General features: G+C 47.5%; 2 protein-coding genes across 4 annotated transcripts in view; one reads left to right on the top strand and one right to left on the bottom strand.

Annotated features, from left to right (window-relative positions):
* The window catches only part of RUSC1 (RUN and SH3 domain containing 1), a 79,270-nt gene extending 69,590 nt beyond the window's left edge, over positions 1-9,680 (top strand). For all 3 annotated transcript variants that reach the window (XM_063946606.1, XM_063946608.1, XM_063946607.1), the window contains 6 exons: positions 968-1,142; positions 1,221-1,320; positions 1,441-1,487; positions 1,890-2,811; positions 8,686-8,808; positions 8,952-9,680. In XM_063946606.1, the coding sequence (XP_063802676.1) occupies positions 968-1,142; positions 1,221-1,320; positions 1,441-1,487; positions 1,890-2,811; positions 8,686-8,808; positions 8,952-9,120 (1,536 nt within the window). In that variant the 3' untranslated portion in view covers positions 9,121-9,680. The remainder of the gene's footprint in view (positions 1-967; positions 1,143-1,220; positions 1,321-1,440; positions 1,488-1,889; positions 2,812-8,685; positions 8,809-8,951) is intronic.
* Positions 9,681-10,272: 592 nt separating this feature from the next.
* Positions 10,273-13,854, bottom strand: part of ASH1L (ASH1 like histone lysine methyltransferase) — a 204,060-nt gene continuing 200,478 nt past the window's right edge. The window contains exon 27 of the mRNA XM_063946605.1: positions 10,273-13,090. Coding sequence (XP_063802675.1) covers positions 12,999-13,090 — 92 coding nt within the window. The 3' untranslated portion in view covers positions 10,273-12,998. The remainder of the gene's footprint in view (positions 13,091-13,854) is intronic.

Raw genomic sequence — 13,854 nt, 5'->3', positions numbered from 1 at the left:
TAATGGAGGTGAGAGGGCAGCGTGCGGCTGTACAGATGTGAGTTATGGAGGAGAGGTGAGAGGGCAGAGTGAGGCTGTACAGATGTGAGAGGGCAGCGTGAGGCTGTACAGATGTGAGTAATGGAGGTGAGAGGGCAGCGTGCGGCTGTACAGATGTGAGTTATGGAGGTGAGGTGAGAGGGCAGCGTGAGGCTGTACAGATGTGAGTAATGGAGGTGAGAGGGCAGCGTGCGGCTGTACAGATGTGAGTTATGGAGGTGAGGTGAGAGGGCAGAGTGAGGCTGTACAGATGTGAGTTATGGAGGTGTGAAGGCAGAATGAGGCTGTACAGATGTGAGTTATGGAGGAGAGGTGAGAGGGCAGAGTGAGGTTGTACAGATGTGAGTTATGGAGGAGAGGTGAGAGGGCAGCGTGCGGCTGTACAGATGTGAGTTATGGAGGTGAGAGGGCAGCGTGCAGCTGCAGAGATGTGAGTTATGGAGGAAGTTGTAGAGATGCGAGTTATGGAGGAGGTGAGAGGACAGAATGAGGTTGTAGAGATACGAGTTATGGAGGAGGTTGAAGAGATGCGAGTTATGGAGGTGAGAGGACAGAATGAGGTTGTAGACATGCGAGTTATGGTGGAGGTTGTAGAGATGCGAGTTATGGAGGTGAGAGGACAGAATGAGGTTGTAGAGATGCGAGTTATGGAGGAAGTTGTAGAGATGCGAGTTATGGAGGTGAGAGGACAGAATGAGGTTGTAGACATGCGAGTTATGGAGGAGGTTGTAGAGATGCGAGTTATGGAGGTGAGAGGACAGAATGAGGTTGTAGAGATGCGAGTTATGGAGGAAGTTGTAGAGATGCGAGTTATGGAGGTGAGAGGACAGAATGAGGTTGTAGAGATACGAGTTATGGAGGAGGTTGAAGAGATGCGAGTTATGGAGGAGGTTGAAGAGATGCGAGTTACTCTTCTCCTTTGTCACAGACACAGCTTGGGGACAGCAGACTGAGTCCAACACTAGGCTACCTCATCCTAAACCACCTATGCCCCTCACTGTATGCCTTGCTGGGGGATGGACTGAAACAGTATCAGAAGGACGTGATTGTTGGCCGGAGACGGCTGAGCCCTTGGAGCCTAGTGGAGACCTCCAGTAAAACTGGTGAGACCATGTAGCCACGTGTGTAGTAGTAGTAAACTGGTGGAGTGCAGTGAAAAAGGTTTTATTATTCTGTCCCAGGCCCCAAGTCCCTGCAGGCCGTGTACAGTAAAGTCAGCAGCCTCCAACAACTGCGAGACCCTCAGAGAAGGTTCAACGCCTTCATCTATGGACTTCTGAAGTGAGTATGGGGTGTATGTTGTGAGGGCCCCCTGGTGAACACACCTGATGAGGGGGCACCACTAATGGCCAGGCTCAGGTGTGGGAATTGTGGTCACTGACATTCTCTTTGTCTTCCTAGTACAAAGCTGCTGGATGTTTGGGTGTCACATCTGCATCACACGTACGGTGAGTTCCTCCATCACTGTGGCTTAGTGTCAGCCAGTTCCGCATCTCCCCGGCCTACTGTGACATGTGATAGTGGTGACTAGGGCGCCGGTGCCGAGTTACACGTTCCCTCCCCCTCCAGGATAATGAGCACTGGAACGTGGGACCTTTCCTCCTCCTCATCATCATTCCCGGCACACTTCCTCTATGGATATATTATATTTGCCTTGTGTTGTGAATATACAAGTTGCAGATCTAGTCTTAAAAGAGAGACGGTTGGAAAATAATATTGTCTTGATACAATAGTTGGATTGTTAGCTCTTTTGCATAGGATGCTCTGCCTCATTACCATGATATCACTGTGTGACACCTTCCCAGTTACAGCGGATGTTGATCTGTATGTCCTGCTTCTGTCCCTTCCAGCTCAGCTGTCCGTCCTCTTTCTTCCTACGGGATTCCTGCCCTTGGCGGAGACGTGGCCAGAACTGTACGAGGAGCTGATTCTGACCTTACAGCCTCTGTCTGCTCTGACCTTTCACATTGACCTCCTGTTTGAGCATCATCATCTCCAGCTGCAAGATGTGCCAAGCCTGCAGCGGGTGCCTGGTCCCGGACAGACGTCACACAACTGGGGCATACCGTCTTTCCAGCACCTACTAGACATCGGGGGGTGGATCACACACAACCTCACAGGCAGTGCAGAGACAGCCACAGAGCCACCAAGCAAGGGAAAACCTGAGGATGCATGCTCTTACAATGGCAGTCCGACCTTCCACGCCAGGGATCGTCCACAAGAACGATCTGTGCCAGGCAGAGATGACCTGCCAGAGTCAACAGCGCAGCATGACGACCACCGACAGTGTCTCCTCTCTCCTGGTGCCAGCACAACGCATGGCAGAGACTCCAGCAACAACTGGTGGGAACATCTAAACCAGGCCTCTCGCATGTATCTTCCCTCAAAAACGGATTCCTTTTCTTTCGCCAACCTTAAGAACCTAACAACCTGGGGCACCTCTGCCGCTGGGCACGGCCAAAGCGTAACCACCGTAGAAGGAAGGGATGTGGAGAACTCTTACAGCTTGGACTCCCAGGACACTGTTAGTGAATCCCAGAAGCAGCTCTATGACTGTCTCAATGACTCTATGAAAGCCAGTGATACAGGAGGCTCGGATAAAGGCCCTAAACTGAGCAACACAAGTTCTGAGCGGGTACAGGCTGCCAGGACGCTGGGTGACAGCAGGGAACAACGTCATGGCAATGAGAAGAGAGGAACATGGCTCGGCCAACTCTTTGGTGCAAGTTCCTCTCATAGCCCAGATATGGAGGGAAGAAATGTAAAATCAAGGTAGGTGGAAGTGGGGGTCAGATACCGTATAATAACTATATTGGTGTCACAGACGGAGTGTACCAGAATCGGAAAGCATTCAGTGGCGGTTGCTCTTATGTAATGGGGAAAGACATCAGTGGGCAAAGTAACTACTGGCTAGGGTCTTATGTTCCTGGTCTTCTACCTCACTGGCCGCATCTGCTCTCTGCCCACTGATTTGCTTGGACGCCGTTACACCTTTGTTATTAAATTTCACACTACTTTGTATACATAATACTGTGCAAAAGGCAGGATTTGAGTAAGCCTACATCCACATGAAATCTGTGGTTAGTCCCTCAAGATGTTTAGAACAACCTCCTTGCAAAGTTCCTTCAAAAACTGTATGCAAGTGTATCTAGAAGAACTGATGCTATGTTGAAGGCAAAGGGCAGTCACACCAAATACTGATGTGATTTACATTTCTCTTCTTGTTCATTCACTTTGCATTTTGTTAATTGGTAAAAAGAAACTATGAACACTTCTATCTGTGAAAGCATTCTTACATTGCAGCATTATTTCCACACACGCCTAAAACTTTTTGTACTGTAGGGAAGGAGATTTATGTTGTCACCTGGTTAAATCCTTTTCTTCTAATCTATACCGGGGATTATACTGGGTATAGGCTGGGAAGAGCTGGGCACCAAACAGTTCAGCAGCCGCCCGGCTCCTTCTCCCATAAACCACCAACCCCATTCCCAGGCAGGCCAGTTAGGTTACTAAGCCCAAGGCAGGAGTGAGAGAGTAGAAGGATGAACGGCACACACCGGCAGATACAGAGAAGACGCAGACAGGAGAACTGGAAACAGAATAAAGCCAGCAGTCCAGGTGCGTCTGGGTGGGCATCCTATGTCCTCTATGGATTAGAAGAAAAGGATTTAATCAAGTAAGAACATAAATCTCCTTTTCATCTTCATCCAATAGGGGTCACAGGGCAAACTGGGACGTCCCAAAGCTAATGCCCTATCACAAGGGAAACGTCTGAGCTGCGTCGAGAACCCCTCGTCTGAAAGCCGCAACCGTGAAAGTAAAAGTGTCAAAGTAGAATTCGAAAAACGCATGGGAGAAGGACCATGGGGGCGCTTCACTAAGCTACTCCGCAGAGGCACAGCATCAAGCTGGCCAAGAAGTTCCCACCACCCGGGTGGAATGAGCTGACATCACGGCCGGGACAGGGAGGGCCACCGCTGATAGCGATTGTCACACAGAGCCCTGTGACTATAGTCTGCGTAGTAGCTAACCTGCTCCACTGGAGAAGAGCATGGTGGACAAAGACTCTGGTTTACGGAGATCCCTTATCCAGTCCAAAGAAATCTGGGGAGCCCACACAACGTCCAAGAAGGTCTCCGGCGGAGTATCCAGTGCTTGCAAGGAAAGAATCACAATCTCTTAGATGATGTAAAACAAAGAAAATACCTGAGGGGGGTGGCCCAATTGCAACCAAAAAACAGCCCGGTCCGAGAGACAAGCCAGAACTGGAGAGTAATGAGAATGTGCTCAGTTCCGACACCTACAAAGCCATGGCAGACAGGAAGACAGTTGTCCGTGAAACCCACAAACATATGCAGCATCCAAAAGCTCAAATGGAGACGAAAGCAGAGCCCTAAGATCCAAAGTCAAGTTCCAGGAAGCCAGCGGAAGAACAAATGGGGACTGTATGCGGTGAACATCCTGTAGGAATGTGAATATATCAGGTGACAGCGAAAACAACCAATAGGAAGAGCACATAAAGGGCCGAAGCAAGCACCATCAATGAAGACAGGCAGAGGCCCAATTCAGGACCCGCTAGCAGAAACGAGAGGACTAGCGAGAGTCAAAACGACCAGGGAAAAAACTTCAGCCGAAAACCAGGTGAAGGAAGTCCCCCCGAACCCGATGAGAAAGTGTGGCAGAAGGTGGTTAATGTCAGGAAGCATGGAATTAATTCATTTTGAGAACACCTGAGCTCACAGGATGGATGACCCCAACAAAGAGAGACGGGCTAGATGTGGATGGAAGCACAGTCCCTGTGACAGAATAACCGGCCGTAGAGGAAGACGGCAGTGTGCATCGATGGAAAAGCCAGGAAAATCCACAAACCAAGCCATTTGCGGACAGATTGGAGCCACAAAGATCACAGTGTTGTTCTTAAACTATACCTGAGGAGGACCCGCGTAACCAAGAAAAGTGGTTGTATAGTAGAGGGAAGGTGTACCGAACCAACAAGTGTCCACTAGAAGAGCTCCTGGAACTCTGATGCTCAAGCAGTACCGCAACAGCTTTGAAGAGAGCTGATATGCCATCATAACGATGGCTGGCAAGCCCCAGTGGAGAACCAGAAGAGAAAAGATGTCTCAATGAAGAGCTCATTCGCTCGACTGGACAACCTGGCGACTTTGAAAAACTGCCTTCCAATCATGGGCTCCAGCCACTAATACAGCCGGAAGAGGATAACCTGCATGTAGAGGATGCAACTCACTGCCTTTATGGCGCCACAACTGTGAGTGTCGCTCTAAGGTTAGTGTAGGTGAAGGCTGTCGCAATGACAGTCAGCACCAGGGCAGACGATGCTGGAGAAAGGACTGTGCCAATCAAAGAGCTCCCAAACCCACTCAGCGTTCCTGCAAATTGTTCGGAAGCCAGCTCCCCTGAGCTGCCAACTGACTCTGAAATGTCCATTAGCAAGTCAATGCAGGTGGGACTGAAGAAACAACCACAAGAGGTTCCACCAAGACCGAATCTCCAACATGAGAGGACGGGAGTGAAAAGTGGGCATACTCCACTGCGACAAAGGTGGGGACTTTAGAGGCCAGGATCTGCACAGAAGAGTGCATAGACACTCAGTGATGACGAACAAAGGAGCGAAGCTTGATCTAGAAGTCCTGGAGTTTGTCTGCAGGAAGGAACACTAGCGAAAGTATTGAAACCAGCAAGGCGAGAAGGTGTCAAGGAGAATTCCCTCCAATCGAAGACCTATCCATGAGATTAGAGAAAGTAACGAGAGAGGACACCTGGTGATTTGGTCGGGTGAAGGTCGTACAGGTAAGGCAGACTGTAGACTCATCTGTGTCGAAGCAGAGCTGCCTTGACCTTCCTGAAGACACAAGGAGCCCTAGAAGGTCCAGATGGGAATGCTCAAAAATTGAAGTGTTCCTCTTGTATTAGGAACCTGAAGAAATGCTGGTGACAGAGACCAATAGGCCCAGAGGCCTATGTTCAGGTAGGCCATAAAGGTCACAGTTCTAAGCCTGAAAGCTAGAGCAAAGGGACTCCATGCAGAATCCGGGAACTTACTAGTACTTGTTAAGCAACATCTGTCTGAGGATAAGCCAGAATGAACCGTTCGGCTTCCCCACCAAGAAGAAGTTGGCATAGAAGCCAGTGCCTTACCAAGACTGGCGAACTGATGATAAACCTGGAGGCCAGCATGGAACGAAGGACTCCTGCAGTGCTCCTGTTCTTCCAATGGCTAAAGAAGATACAACAAAAGTCGGTTGGAGGATGCTCCCTAAGGAATAGAGCACAGGTTCTCAAACTCGGTCCTCAGGACCCCACACGGTGCATGTTTTGCAGGTTTCTTCACAGAATCACACGTGACATAATTAGCTCCACCTGTGGGCCTTTTAAAATGTGTCAGTGAGTAATTAATACACCTGTGCACTTGGTGGGTTACCTGCAAAACATGCAGTGTGTGGGGTCCTGAGGACCGAGTTTGAGAACCACTGGAATAGAGCATAGCCCTGGGAAACCACCCCTCTTACCCAGGCACCCACCGAAGACACCATTCAAGAGTCAGTGGAAAAGCAGAAGCCTGCCACTGATGCTGGGGTCCCACAGGTAGAAGCTTTGGGAGGTAAGGTGACTGGGAGATCAGGGCCATTTACCTCAGGGCACAAAGCCCATGGTGGAAATTTGGAAACCAGAAAAACACTCTACCTTGGCTATGCCCTACAGCCCTAAGAAGCCAAACTTAACATTTTGCCACCTGGTCTGCTGCAGGAGGAAGGGAGTTGTTTAGGAAGTACTAGAGAAGAGGCTGTCCCCCCAGGGCACATCGTGTGCTTCTGAGGGTCTCCAACACTGCGGGGGCTGGGGGTGCGACAGTGTGGGCATCCTATAGCGCTGCCACTCATAAAAAATAAATAAATAAATACAAGTTCAGGCTGCTTAAAAGCAGCCCGTTAAACAGTGCCACTCCTGCAAGCACCACATTGAAACTGGCCTGCCTGGGGCGGGGTATAGGGGAGACGAGCCAGAGCTGCTGCTGGTAACTGTTTGTTGCCTGACTCCTCCTCTTGTCTATACCCAGTGTGATTCCTGTGTCCCATATGGGATGAAGAAGAAATATATACAATTTAGTAACAATCTCTGACCAACACTGCATTACTAGCCTCCAATGATTGAGGCTATTCTGAGGGCATTTTTTGTTACTGATCCCATGTTCCAAGATAACCCAAGTAGCCTTTGCTCTACTAATAGTGACTCATTAACTGCCCATCTTCTCCCCACCATGCATCCATCTATCTCTCATTCATCCCACCACTATCTTCTCATAACCACGTGTCCATCTGCCCATCTTCTCCCCACCATGCATCCATCTATCTCTCATTCATCCCACCACTATCTTCTCATAACCACGTGTCCATCTGCCCATCTTCTCCCCACCATGCATCCATCTATCTCTCATTCATCCCACCACTATCTTCTCATAACCACGTGTCCATCTGCCCATCTTCTCCCCACCATGCATCCATCTATCTATCTATCATCTCACCACTATCTTCTCATAACCACGTGTCCATCTGCCCATATTCTCCCCACCATGAGTCCATCTGTCTACCTATCCCACCATCTTCTCATAACCACGTGTCCATCTGCCCATATTCTCCCCACCATGCATCCATCTATCTAACCCTTATCCATCACACTATCTTATCATAACCACATATCCATCTACCCACCTCACTACTACTGCCCATCTTCTCCCCACCATGCATCCATCCATCTCTCATTCATCCCACCACTATCTTCTCATAACCACGTGTCCATCTGTCCATCTTCTCCCCACCATGCATCCATCTATCTCTCATTCATCCCACCACTATCTTCTCATAACCACGTGTCCATCTGCCCATCTTCTCCCCACCATGCATCCATCTATCATCCCACCACTATCTTCTCATAACCACGTGTCCATCTGCCCATATTCTCCCCACCATGAGTCCATCTGTCTACCTATCCCACCATCTTCTCATAACCACGTGTCCATCTGCCCATCTTCTCCCCACCATGCATCTATCTATCTATCAATCATCCCACCACTATCTTCTCATAACCACGTGTCCATCTGCCCATCTTCTCCCCACCATGCATCCATCCATCTATCATCCCACCACTATCTTCTCATAACCACGTGTCCATCTGCCCATATTCTCCCCACCATGAGTCCATCTGTCTACCTATCCCACCATCTTCTCATAACCACGTGTCCATCTGCCCATATTCTCCCCACCATGCATCCATCTATCTAACCCTTATCCATCACACTATCTTATCATAACCACATATCCATCTACCCATCTCACTACTACTGCCCATCTTCTCCCCACCAGACCTCTGTCTATTCCTCAACCATCACACCACTATCTATCTTCTCCCAACTACACTTCTGTTCCACATTGCCTCAACAGGTGGCGGCCTATCCCTGTCCATTGTACCAATATCAATCATCTATACGTACCCCTCATGCATCCATCTCCATTCACTGATGTTCTCCAATATAGACATACCCGAACGATACCTAGGTTTCCTCATTTCTCTGGCAGACGTCTGCTTACTATCAGTTACTGATCTGGTTGTCCTCTCCTATTTCTTCAGACGCCCGTCTAGTTGGCTGCCACCAAATGTCAATGTTTGGAGCCTCATTCGAAAGCCTTTAAAAGTGGAGATCATCTCAGAGGAGCCAGAAACTGGACAGAAGTCTAGCCGCAAGCCGGAAAGGTACAGACAATGGGTGGTGGCAGCCTGCCGCCAATGTCCACCACCACTGTAATCCAACACAGTATGACTTCCTAGTGACACGGGGGGTGGGAAGTGTGTCTCTGCTTCTCCCAGGGCAGTAACCGGTATGTTTGTATCCACAGGTCCCTACGTGCGCTCTGCGATCATGCGGCCGCTGGTGAGACCCAGCTAAGTTTTAAAAAAGGGGATATCCTTCAGCTTCTTGGGACTGTGGACGAGGACTGGATCCAGTGCCGGCATGGAAGGGATACAGGCCTGGTTCCGGTGGGGTACACTTCCCTGATCCTGTGACGTGCAGATGTACAAGTCTATCAGAGCTTTGTTTCCCCAGTTCCATGGACTTCTCACCAGAAGGTCTGGCTTATAACAGTATCTGCAGGAAAACAAGGTGTTCCGTTCGTCGTCCGTGTTATCTGCTACATGTATGTGACAAATGTTTAGGACTACAGCCCTACTGGAGGCAGGATTAAAGTGCAAGCTTTTGGGGTACAGGTGGAGAGAGTTTTGTTACTTGCTAAAATAAGGATGAAGACTGTATCAGTGACCATGTAGCTTAGCCCCAGGGCTGCACGGTATATCTCCTACTATACAGGGTCCGCTCTGGTCCATGTATCCGATGGGCACAGGAATGAGCAGGAGATTGGAACCAGGGATTACTTCGTGATAAATAACATGGATTATATAATGTGTGAGCTACTGATTATATCAAATCTTTATGTATTATTAGAGAATATTGGCGCCCCTATAGTAATACTGTATACTGCACTTCTATACGATGTGACTAGTATGTATTTATAACCCACAAAGCGCAGAACACCAGAAACGACGTATAATAAAAGGTGATTCCTCTGTGCGCTGGTTAATGCCTCTTATTACACCGCTGTGCCGTTATATACACATTATTACTGTACACTGGAAGGACAATTCATTTCCTCGTGTTACAGCTGGGGCGAGTTCTCCAGTGATGGATTACACTCATTACGTAACGGGTACTACGAGACGCGTCCTAAGCGCAGAAAATCCGAGAACACTTTGCAGCTCTTACACACGTGAGGAAGGTGATGAGACACGGACAGATAGGAACGCAACTGTCCTCTGCATGTGGCGCCGACACCCTACCTAACGGGCAGCTGTCAGCTGCGACTCCAAAGCTGCACTGAGTAGGAGATGAAACGCCATTCACTGATAAAACGTTCCAAACGGTTTTATTTACACTGAACAAGGCACTTATAGGAGGAGGAAGAGGAGGGTTACAATACAGCGAGCTGTAGGACTGGGAAGGGGGGGTGTAATGCACGGACAAGACACAGTGGGTCACAGCTTCCATTTCCACCCATTAACATGCAAGGTGTAGCGACACGCACATATTCCAACACGTGACCGAGCGGTGTGCCCACGTTACAGGACGTCTCCACACAAAGGAAAAGACAAGAAGAACACAAGTGAGAATAGGAAAAAGAGGGTTTTCTTCCATTTAATACTAGACTCTCAGTAGGTGCAGAGTACATCCATTGCTAGAATCCATACATCGTTTACAGATTAACATCGAAACAATTAACTATGTCGTTATGCATCTCGTCTCCTTGTAAAAATGGAACAAATTAGCAGCAAATGACCGCACGGGCTACGCCACGGTGTAGTGCTTCCAGCGTTTAGAAACCACTGAGAACCTTCCTTCCAATTATTATTATTATTATAAAACAACCAAAAATGACATTTCTACACCAGTAGGAAAAGAGGAAAAAAAAAATGAAATCCAACACAGTCACACACAGAAAATATATATATATTTATACCGCCGCTCAATTCATATCCTTTGATTGTCTCAACACAGCTACGTGACCGCTATGGGCTGGGGTCTCGTGGAGATCTGGGACGCTCTGTAGGATGTGTCACAATTAATTCATCATCTTCCCTTTATGGAGTGGTATCGCAGAGCATTGCGCCTAGACAAGTCTTATATACTCCGGCTACGCACACCTGGATTTACAATAAGAAAATATTCAAAACACATCTCAGGATTTTTTTTGTTTGCTTTTTTAATAAAATATTGTTTTAATTTTTTTTTTTTTTTTTTTTAACTGAAATTTTAATTTTCTGCATTTTTTCCCCATCAGAAAACGAAAATGTCACAAGTCCGCCAGTTTTGGTGCTGAGGCTGGGACTTGCGGAATGAGAGAACTAACAATGTACATTGGGACAGTCACTGTCCAGGATAAACCAACATGTATTGCTCATCATCCACGCTAATATATTCATGTATGTGTGTATATATTCCTATTATATATATATATATATATATATATATATATACATACATACACACACACACACACACACACTTCACTTGGCACATTATTAAAACAATCTCGTTCTTTTAGAAGGACGTTAGATCTGGAATCTTGAAGAAATCCTTAAGCTTTGCTTTATTTTTGCAACCACCAGCCCACGTTTGTCCTTCATCCTGGGCACTGGGTGGTTAACGGAGGCTCTGCACCCCGGGGGTGCAGGCACGTGTCCACTCCTGCCGCACACAGCACGTTTCTGAACCCAGAAAATGACTCCTGTGTACTCTGGTCACTTGGTGTAGAGTACACTGGAGATTTCCCATTTATATATGGACCTTTGCTGGGTGGATACAGGTAAAGTGCCTCTTTGTGGCTGTCCTAGAAATAGCCATTGTTCTATCCCTAGACATAAAGGACCCATTGTCTGGGCGTGGGGACACCTTTGGGTAAAGTGCTGCCTTCTGCTGTCACTTTGGAAAGGTCTTTCTTCCACTGAGATATATATATATATATCAGCAAAGAAACCATCCACCATTGCTCAAATAGATATATAAGTATATATGGCAGGAAAACAGGAGCTTCTGCCAATTATTGTACATACTGCAAATGCACTCTCCCATTTTCCAGAAGTTCCGGAAGTACTAGATGGAAGCAGCACCCACCCAACCCATTAAGAGAATAGGAAAACCATTTAGCGGGGCATGATCTTTGGAGAAATGACTGGAACCTGATTATGCATCGTATGTCATAACCTCGTCCTGCTGTATGATAGGAAAAGGTCCTCCAGCCACCCTTGAGATATTCCCTCTGTGTGGATATCTTCTACTGTACTCTTGGAAATTCCCTTTTATAGTAGGATAGTCTCCGCTAGGTGAGCTAGTCGGAATGAGGATGTCCTCCTAAAGATATTTTTTTTTCAGATGTCTTCATAGTCACCTCTTGGTGGGACAGTGATCTTCTCCTGGAGATGTCCCCGTTCAGTCTAGTGTAGTATCCTCAGGGTGGGAAAGTTGAACAGGAGATGTCTTCTTGAAGATGGCCTTTCAGCATAGTCTCCTCTTGGTGGAACAGTGAGCTTCTCCTAGAGATGTCCCCGTTCAGTCTAGTGTAGTATCCTCAGGGTGGGAAAGTTGAACAGGAGATGTCTTCTTGAAGATGGCCTTTCAGCATAGTCTCCTCTTGGTGGAACAGTGAGCTTCTCCTAGAGATGTCCTTTCAGTCTAGTGTAGTATCCGCAGGATGGTACAATTGAACAGGAGAGGTCTTCTTGGAGATGGCCTTTCAGCATAGTCTTCTCTTTGAGATCTCCATACAGTCTTGTATAATACGCTCCTGGTGGGACAATTGGACAGGTGATTTAGTTTCAGTACTGTCACCTCCTGGCCCTGGAGACTAAGGTACTCCATGCACTGAACCAGCCGAGTGTAACATTCAGCGTGTTGTGGCCACATCTGCTGCTAGTAATGGGAAAAGCGCTGTTTCTAGGCAAGTAGTGGAATAATGGAAGGGTGTATTGCGGCAGGACACTCGGGAAGTGGGTGGTAAGGGCGACTGGGAGTGACACAGAACAGCAGAACTGTACATACACAAAGGTCTGCAGAGCAGAACATAATCAGGATAGCACAATAAGCTACCACCATTCTTATTTTGAGGACACTTTTGGGACTTGGGGTTGTAGAAGCTCTTAGTGCACACTGGACTCTACAGTAGGGAGATCATAGGTGTCTCCGCTGTATAAATAATTTGGGGTTAGTCCTGCGCTCATATCCCCTAGTCCCATCCCAGCAATGCAAGGCAGAAGAGCTGAGAGAATATAGGTTGAAGTGCTCGTGCAAGTCTCGTCTGTACTCCAGGGGCACAAGTTACCGCATCAGTCTCTGGTCACTTTCTGAAGATGCACTCAGGCAGGTTGAGAGTGCGTCTCCGTAATTTGCGGCATGGACCCTCTTCCAGGAGATACGTCACATCGATCACTGCAGAGAGACAAAGAAAACATATAGAGGTTGTTTATATTACATTTATACCAATTACTGTCTACCGATGCTAATGACCAACCAACTTTACTAATAAGCGTGCAGATACCATTATGTCTGCTACCGTACCCGTAGCCAAGACTCTCGCACCATTCAGAAAACCGCAATGGACACATTGGAGAAGACTCAGCCCGTCCTACCTTCCCATTCTCTCCACCCTTGCCTCCCAAGTACTGCCCAAGGAGAGGACAAGTGTTGACTAGAAAGATAACTGTTTACAGGTTACTACAGTAAAGAACGTTGTACGTGATTATACGTGGCCCAACGCGTCACATGCACAATGTGATCAGAGGAAGTAGAGGGGTAACGGAGCTTGTAACAGGAGAGCAGCAGAGAATGGTCTATGGAGGAGGGTTGTCAAACATCACCCGAATTTCAGCAAAGTAAAAGAAGGGTAACTTGGGTGACAAGTGTAGCAATAAATGTAAATAATAAAGAACTAAAACAGAATGGATAAAAACATGATGTAATTATCACGGATTATAAATGCTTACATGGCACGCGCTCTCATGACCATAACACCACAATTCCTCAAATCCATAAACTCATCTGTATCTCTGTGCATAACTTCCAGAAGCCGCTGGTTACTGAGTCACTGATGTAGCATTTCCTTTAGGTAAGTATATATTGTCCAGCAATAAGGTATAGCCACCACATCCATGCACAGATCATAGGGACTCACAATAAAGAAGAATTGGATCCCT

This window comes from Pseudophryne corroboree, chromosome 12 (assembly GCF_028390025.1).
Source record: "Pseudophryne corroboree isolate aPseCor3 chromosome 12, aPseCor3.hap2, whole genome shotgun sequence".
NCBI lineage: Eukaryota > Metazoa > Chordata > Amphibia > Anura > Myobatrachidae > Pseudophryne > Pseudophryne corroboree.
Note: the sequence above shows the minus strand (reverse complement) of the source record. Positions and strands in the feature narration are given on the sequence as shown.